Below are 8726 nucleotides of genomic sequence, written 5' to 3'. Positions count from 1 at the left end.
TCAAAGGGTCCTACGTACCTAGGACTTAGCTTTCCTCGTTTACCGAATCGTACAACGCCTTTTCAGGGTGACACTTTCAACATGACTTTGTCGCCCACTTGAAATTCTAGCGGTTTTCTTCTTACATCAGCATAACTCTTTTGGCGACTCATGGCCGTTTTCAATCGCTGTTGTATTTGAATGATCTTGTCGGTGGTTTCATGAATAATTTCTGGTCCAGTAAGTTGTTTTTCTCCTACTTCACTCCAACAGATAGGAGATATGCACTTTCTACCGTAAAGTGCTTCAAATGGCACTGCGTTGATGCTCGTATGATAGCTGTTATTGTATGAAAATTCTGCCAACGGTAAGTGTCGATCCCAACTGGTTCCAAAGTCAATCACGCATGCTCGTAACATGTCTTCTAATGTTTGTATTGTTCTTTCACTTTGACCATCTGTCTGTGGGTGATAAGCGGTGCTCATATCTAATCGAGTTCCCAATGCTTTTTGTAATGACTGCCAGAAACGTGATGTGAATCGGGTGTCGCGATCAGATATGATGGAGATAGGTACACCATGCCTGGAAACTACTTCCTTCAAATATAGGCGTGCTAATTTCTCCATACTGTCCGTCTCCTTTATTGGTAGGAAGTGAGCTGATTTAGTTAGACGGTCAACTATCACCCAAATAGTATCATGACTACTTGCAGTCCTTGGCAATTTCGTAATGAAATCCATGGTTATTCTTTCCCATTTCCACTACGGAATTTCTGGTTGTTGCAGTAATCCTGACGGCTTTTGGTGCTCAGCTTTGACCTTTGCACACGTCAAATATTTGCTTACATAAGTAGCAATTTCTGTCTTCATATTAGGCCACCAATAAAACTTCTTGAGATCGTGGTACATTTTCCCATTTCCTGGGTGAATTGAGTACCTCGTTTTGTGTGCTTCATCCAGTACTAGTTGCCTTAGATTACCATGTTTTGGTACCCATATCCTATCAGCAAAATACAGGGTTCCATCGGCTTTTACTTCAAGCTGTTTTTCTAACCCTCTGCTCATTTCGCCTTTTTCATTTTCTTCTTTTAAAGCCTCTAACTGTACTGCTTGAATTTGCTTTGTGAGATCAGTACGAATTGTAATATTCAAAGCTCGGACCCTAAGAGGTTTTACTCTTTCTTTTCGACTTAGGGCATCAGCTACAACATTAGCCTTTCCGGGGTGGTAACGAATTTCACAATCGTAATCGTTTAACAACTCTACCCAGCGACGTTGCCTCATATTGAGTTGTTTTTGATCAAAAATATGCTGAAGACTCTTATGGTCGGTGTACACTATACACTTGGTGCCATATAGATAGTGTCTCCATATTTTGAGTGCAAAAACTACTGCTCCAAGTTCCAAATCGTGCGTCGTATAGTTCTTTTCATGAATTTTTAGTTGTCGTGAGGCATATGCGATAACTTTTGTGCGTTGCATTAATATACATCCTAAACCTTGGCGCGAAGCGTCACAATAGATCACGAAATCATCATTTCCTTCTGGTAATGACAAAATGGGTGCAGACGTTAACTTCTTCTTTAATAACAGGAATGAGGATTCCTGTTCCGTGGACCAATCATACTTCTTTCCCTTTTGAGTCAATGCAGTTAAGGGTTTGGCGATTCTAGAGAAATCTTGAATGAATCTTCGGTAGTAACCAGCAAGACCTAAGAATTGGCGGATTTGTGTTGGAGTCTTCGGTGTTTCCCATTTACTAATGGCTTCGATCTTGGCAGGGTCAACTTTAATTCCATGTTTACTGACAACATGGCCCAAAAATTGTACTTCTTGTAACCAGAAATCACACTTGTAGTAACCAGAAATCACACTTGTAGTACTTCTTGTAACTTCTTGTAACCAAAAATTGATTTGCAGCTGTTGGAAATCAGAGACGCAGTCTTGTAGTACGTCTTCTGCAAATAGTAATCCATGCTGCATAACAAAAAATACATAATCACTGTATTATTTAGGATGCCTTCATAGATCAGTATCCTTTATATATGTGCATACTTTAAGAGTATCAACAACAACAACAACAACAAAACCCAATACCACATGAGTGGTGTATGGGGGAGGTGAGATGTAGACAATCCTTCCTCTATCCTTGAATAAAAACAAGTCATTTCTCCACCCAGAGTGAAAACACTCTCAAAAGTAGAGAAAGTCATCCCTCTCTATTCGACGGATAAAGAGATTGCTTCTGAGAGGACCTCCGGCCTTTAAATAGGAAAAAGTTTTTAAAAAAATAATATAAAAATAATTAGACGCCATGGAAATGGTAAAATCAAATTTCCATGGGTTTTAACTCCTGCCTGGAATTTAATTTAGGCTCTAAGAGTCAGTCAAGTCGCCAATAAATCGACGATTGTTATCGACTCCATAGAGCCTTAAAATCAGCATAAAATAAGCTAAGCTTGCACTAAAATCAGCATTACCTACTACGCTGCTCAGCAGATGTACTCATTTGCATCGTCTCTCCAGTGACGAGATGTTCTACTGCTGTTGCTATTAGTGATACAACCTGCAACCATCAATAGAATAGAGTGACTACTTGCAAATGACATTGTCAAAAAAGGCAAAAAGTTACACAAAAATAAAGAGAGAAACATATACATGCATACCTCTGTATTTTTCAAAGAGGCGAGCGTAATACAAGCTCTAGAAAGCAAAAAGTCTCCTGCCAACACTGAGATCTGCATTATGAACACAATGGTGGCCTTTTAAGCGTATAAAGCCATAGCAAGCTAAGAACTTAAAAACGAATTGTTGCATAGAGTTTCTACTGCATCAAATTCATAATCTACTTGACTATGTACTCAAAGCTGCTTCATCTGACTGGATTTTGAAAATTCAACTAATTTATCAAAAGTATTGGGCAACTACTGGACCAATGCATGGGCCTACGCAAATATAAGTGTATTCCAAGCATACTCAGATGGGCAGCCAGCCAAAATATTCAACCATATTTTAGTAAGCCAATATACACGGCAACCACACAATAGAAATAAAAAACTTTCTGTTAACCAACATTAAGTTGGTCTAAAATTTAAGATTGAGAGGAAGAACGAAGCTAAAGTTGATCTTGGGAAGTGTAGCAACTTAGAAAAGTGGTTTGTTTTAGGTTCCTTTATATAATTATATGTAGCAATTTAAAGCTCCAATGAGACGGATGGCAACAACAAAGTTAAAGAGTGTTGATCACCTTATTTCCCATTACGAAGTTAAGTGACCCAATTCCACGTCTCGTATCAGCATCATCAAGTACATCATCATGAAGAAGGCTGGCAACCTGCAATGACAAAGTTATTTTATTTCTACATCATTCATAATACTCTGAAAGAACAAAGAATTGTCTTTCTTTAAAAAGTGTTGATATCAAGTACAAATCACTTCGTGTTCGAAGTATAATTCAGAAGTAGTATAATATATGGTTGAGATGTATGATTTCATGAACTAATTTACATTCAAATACAATCTTTTTGTCGCAAGAGTGCTTACTGATGAGACCCTGGATAGACAAAAACTGTCACGTATAACAGTTTCAAAAAAAAAATATTGCTAATATAATAATGTTACAGCTTTAGGATAATTGACCAAATAACATACAAGGAAAAGTGAAATAATGTAGAGTTGTAACAATAGGACAGTCCTCAAAGGCTTCCTCTCATTTGTTTCCAACTTCCAAGTTCCACGCTAACTTATATGTATCTAAAACCATTATTTTCTCAATATCTTAGTATTTCCTTGAATGTAACAGAAAATTATAATAAGTATCTAGTGCCCCAGCATCCAAAACAGATTCCTCTAGATCTAGTAAACGTCAGACACAAATTGTTTCTAAAGATTACATTTTCAACGAATGCAAAAAAGGGCTAAGCATTCACTTGAAAAGAAAAGGTAAAACAGAAATTTTCAGTTTTATAAAGGGCCCCAAAAAAAATTGCAAGCAACTTCATTTCTCAAATCTGAACAGATGTAAAATGAACATCGAATTTATCATGTGCACACCCTATTACTTAATTCTTTTGGTTCAACCATACAAGTTACTCCTACTATATAGTTAACAGTTGCTTAGTAGTGAATGTGTAGCAGTTATGCTCTCTTTTGATTATTATATTATCTTGGTATTCCAACCTACTTAATTGGCTCCTGAGCTCAAGCTCTTAACGTGCACATCTTCTAATGTTATTGCGTTTCCATACCTCTGTAACTCATCACTTCCAATGCATGGTAGATGATTGTTTTCAGAATCGGGCAATATAATTATAATAATAATTTAAAAAGAAACCTAACATGAATCATCTCTGTTATTTCAGCAATAGATTGTTGTCTCATACGCAACTCGGTTGGAAACATATCGACAACCCCTTCTGAAGCTGGTTTGGATATTTGAACATTTAACGCTGTTGCCATTAATAGAATAACCTGCAAGTGAAAAACTGCGTCAATACTTTAAACACAGTAACATGATGCATTAAAAGCAAACACGTGAAGATGGCGAAAAGCAGTGAAGTCCAAATTCTGTCAAAATTTGATAAATTACGGGTCAAATGGTAGAGCAAAAAAAAGCTACAAGTAACAATTTCAACCCATTTACTTATTAACGGGTTACTACAAGTTATGTTCTATTTCTATAAAGGTAGATGAATCAGCTACAAAAGAAATAGGTAAAATGTGTCAAACATATCGCCAGTGACCCAAGGTCCATTTCTACCAAGTAAAACCTCCAAATCATTATAGTCCAAATATTAGACCACTATCGAAAAATAAAACCACACCTATAATTATAAAAGGAGATATCGGGCATCGAAGATATAGAAGCAATGAACTTACAGTAGGGCGAAACCTCTTTCCTTCAACTCCCATCTTAAAGAAATACTCGGCTGCTGACGCAAGCTTTGGCACCTACAAGAGCACACATTTGAAGTCAGTTCCATCCATAAAAAACATATCCAAAATGAAATAGTTTGAATCGTATACAAAAAAAAAAGGTAGTTCTTCAGTAGTTATTGCACCCATACCTCAGCCACAACCATTGCTCGTAACCTATTAGCAACAATCGATAGTTCATCAGCAACGAGGGAAAATGGGTCCACTGGATCCTGGATATTAATGAAAAAATGGAAAAAGACTCACGTAACTCATACAGATAAGCTCAACAAAACATGAATAGTAGAAACATTAAAAAAATTGCAGCGCAGTAGAATCAATACATACATGGAGGATAAAAGGAAAATGTCATCATGTTTTGTATTTTCTTTTGTCATTTCAAAATAAAAAAGCCCAGCCTAATAGTTATGAGCACATCTGACAGCCGAAGCCTACTACGCTAGAACATACCTTGTTATTCTAAAACTATTTGTTGATATATTCTAGAAGGACAATAGGAAAATCAAAAATGATTACAATAAAAACAAAGCGCATGAATATTTCTCAAAGATCAAATAATAAAAGGGAAACAAGGGAGAAGAGGGTATCCAAAATTGCACTTACGTCAACTGAAGATCCTTCGTACTGGGGTTGTGGTCCACCAGAACTGAAGTGGCGTGAAATCCAGGAATTGTTTACTCTGCAACCCAAAACCTACTATTACCGGAAAAAGAATCAAGATAAACATAAAAAAACCATGATACAAGTATCTCTAGAAAGAATCAACTAGACTACTACCATAAAAAAAAAAAAAAAAAAAAAAAAAAAAAAAAAAAAAAAACTAAGATAAACAACAACAACAACAACAACAATAATACCCAATTCCACTAAAGTGGAGTATGGGGAGGTTAGATGTAGGCAGTCCTTTCCTCTACCCTAAAGTAAAAGGGAAGTCATTCTTCTACCCAGGATACCTATCGGTCCCCAGGTAGAGGAAGTCGTCCCTCCCTATTCTGTAGAGCAGAGAGGCTGCTTCCTAGGGACCTCCGACCAGAAAGAACCATGAAATCCGATATGTGAAGTAAAAATATACAAGTAAAGTTGGCAAAATAGAAGCTTTACCATGAATAATGTATACTCCAATACGATATATATAGGTAAATAAAGCATTATAACAATATTGAGTAATATAACATATAATTAAAATATGTGAGTGTCAAATATGCAAGTATAACAAGTCATGTAAGTACAATAAGTATACGTAAACATGTTGGTAAGAAGCATGTAGGTATAATATGCAGTATAAAATAGATGGTATACTATGTAGGCATAGACAAATAAGTATGCTATGTTAGCATAAAAACATGTGATATGTAAGTACGTATAAATTAATTGCTATATAATGTAATACAAACATGTAACCATATAGTGCAATAAAGCATGTGAATATGCTACAATAAGTATAGATATGTTATATATCCATAAAACATGTCCAGCCAATACGTAAAGTCCCACGAGAAAAAAAAAAAAAAAAAAAAAAAAAAGGCATATATGAAGTGCACACAAGCAAGTAGGCAAGAAATATAATATAAATATATAAGATAAATAAACACCATGTAGAACCTAGTCATCTATTCTAATTCTACTCCTCCACAAATTCCTATCAGAAGTCATGTCCTCGGTCAATAAGAGCTCCTTCATGTCAAGCTTCAATCTATCCTCCAACCTACGTTTGGGTCTACCCCTTCTCCTTACGCCCCCAACAACGAGGGTCTCGACTCTCCTAACCGGGGCTAAAAGTGGGCGCCTCATAACATGCCCGAACCATCTAAGTCGTCCTTCCCTCAACTTGTTGGTTATGTTCCCAACTTCCAAGTTCTCCCTAAAAAACTCCATTTGGTATCATATCTAGCATGGTCTTGCCACACGTCCACCTAAGCATCCTCATTTCTGCCACCTCCATCCTCCTCTCTTGGGCTTTCGTCATTGGCCAACACTCTGAGCCGTACAACATGGCCGGTCTAATTGCGACCTTGAAAAATTTCCCTTTCAATTTAAGGGGTACCTTCTTGTCGCACAACACCCCTTTCGCTGCCCTCCACTTCAACCATCCTACTCGTATACGATGCGTCACGTCTTCATCTATCCTTCCCGATTTGTGAAGCATCGAGCCTAAATATCTAAAGGACTCTTGTGGAGGTAAAATCTGATCCCCAATTCTGACATCCACTAAATCCTCTTGTTCTTCTTCGCTCGTCTTGAAATCGCATCTAAGGTACTCCGATTTAAGTCTGCTAATCCGTAGGTCATTTGATTCTAGTGCAGTCCTCCATTGCTCTAGCCTTCTGTTAAGCTCCTCCTGGGAATCCGAAACTAAAACAATATCGTCGGCGAATATTAGGCACCATGGGATGTTATCTTGTATCCTCTTAGTTAGTTCGTCTAGGATCAAAGCGAAAAGATATGGGCTAAGGGCCGATCTCTGATGTAAACCTACCTCTACAGGGAAAAACTCTGTGTTTCCCACTGCCGTGCGTACGCTAGTCTTCGCCCCATCGTACATATCTCTAATAGTTCTTATATATCTACTTGGGACACCCCTAGCGTTAAGAGTCTTCCAAATCAGCTCGCGCGGGACACAGTCATAAGATAAAATACTAGTATATTACAAACAATTCATTATATAAAAAATTACATCTCAGTACATTCTTTTGAGACATGACAGTAGACTTTTACACATTTTTATCATTTATAATTAAAATTAATGATCTTTCTTCTCAAATCTCTTAATTGGCGTAGCCGTGTACGACCAGCAATTAAGTTAAACCTAATCGAATCCCCATATTGTGGGTAACAAACACATTCTGATATGGTAATTTATATGACTTAAAAATTGCTACATAACAGGATCCCTTTACTAAAAGAAAATACCTAAATATGAACTTTTTATCTACAGTCCAAATCCAATATTGATCCTCTAGGTCCCACTAAAATAATCAAAATTTTAAGTAACCAGCAATGATCAGTACGCACGGCATGCTAAAGAGTATAACCTAATTGCATAATTCTCAGTAAGCCTTAAACATTTGTATCATTCTCAGCTCAAATCTTACGATTAAACAGTAAAACTACCAATACAATAACAGCATAGTAAGTGAATGATATATCTAACTATTCAAATATTGCGTTCTAAGAAAACAATTATAAACGTGTTTACCTCGTAAGAGGTCGCAATTGGTGACGTCATTCGACTGTAATGAGACAATTGTTGATGCGAAGCAGAAGAATAGAGCCATCGACAACGGTTGGGATTAGCTGCTGTCCTTAAAATCCTATAGATTCCTCGATAAATAAACATATTTGCAAAATATCGTGCCGTGTCGTATGTTAGTGTACAGGTATAGATCAGTATAGGTATATTGAATTGAAAGTTTGCTTGAAGAAGCGGTTTTGATGGCGGTGTAAGGGTTTTAAGGATTTGGAGAAATTAAAACATAAATTGTTAGTTAGAAATTGTAATGAAATTGAAATTGAAATTGAATTACAGACGTTCATAGATTTCAAGAGTGACACGACGGCGATGATAAATCATGTGAGTAGAAATGCAACCACGTGCCATAACCCTAAAAAGGCCTATATTTTTTTTTTTTTTTTTCGAAAATATTAGTATATATATATATATATATATATATATATATATATATATATAATACTAGTGAAATGACCCGTGGAACCACGGGTTTGTTTAAATGAAACAGTTTTATGATATGTTTTAGGTATTAAGTGAACGTAAATGCTAAAGTTATTTAGTTTAATGACTCGTGGAATCACATA

The 8726-nt window shown here is 36.5% G+C and overlaps 1 protein-coding gene across 1 annotated transcript; it reads right to left on the bottom strand.

Moving 5' to 3' along the window:
* Nucleotides 1-1846: 1846 nt before the first annotated feature.
* Nucleotides 1847-8460, bottom strand: LOC139887682 (solanesyl-diphosphate synthase 1, mitochondrial-like). Its single transcript, XM_071870749.1, has 9 exons — nt 8110-8460; nt 5517-5606; nt 5045-5125; nt 4857-4928; nt 4317-4448; nt 3226-3312; nt 2645-2716; nt 2459-2544; nt 1847-1955 (listed from the first exon to the last, which is right to left on the bottom strand). Exons 1-9 carry the CDS (start codon nt 8248-8250, stop codon nt 1847-1849), a joined length of 870 nt encoding a protein of 289 aa, XP_071726850.1. The 5' UTR covers nt 8251-8460.
* Between the last annotated feature and the right edge of the window lie 266 nt (nt 8461-8726).

Source organism: Rutidosis leptorrhynchoides, chromosome 2 (genome assembly GCF_046630445.1).
Source record: "Rutidosis leptorrhynchoides isolate AG116_Rl617_1_P2 chromosome 2, CSIRO_AGI_Rlap_v1, whole genome shotgun sequence".
Classification (NCBI taxonomy): domain Eukaryota; kingdom Viridiplantae; phylum Streptophyta; class Magnoliopsida; order Asterales; family Asteraceae; genus Rutidosis; species Rutidosis leptorrhynchoides.
Note: the sequence above shows the minus strand (reverse complement) of the source record. Positions and strands in the feature narration are given on the sequence as shown.

Coding starts and splice junctions, on each gene's coding strand:
- LOC139887682 (XM_071870749.1), bottom strand. CDS start 8,250: ATGTTTATTTATCGAGGAATCTATAGGATTTTAAGGACAGCAGCTAAT. Junction 5,607..8,109: donor CAATTGCGACCTCTTACGAG/GTAAACACGTTT, acceptor CGGTAATAGTAG/GTTTTGGGTTGCAGAGTAAA. Junction 4,929..5,044: donor GAGCAATGGTTGTGGCTGAG/GTATGGGTGCAA, acceptor GTGCTCTTGTAG/GTGCCAAAGCTTGCGTCAGC.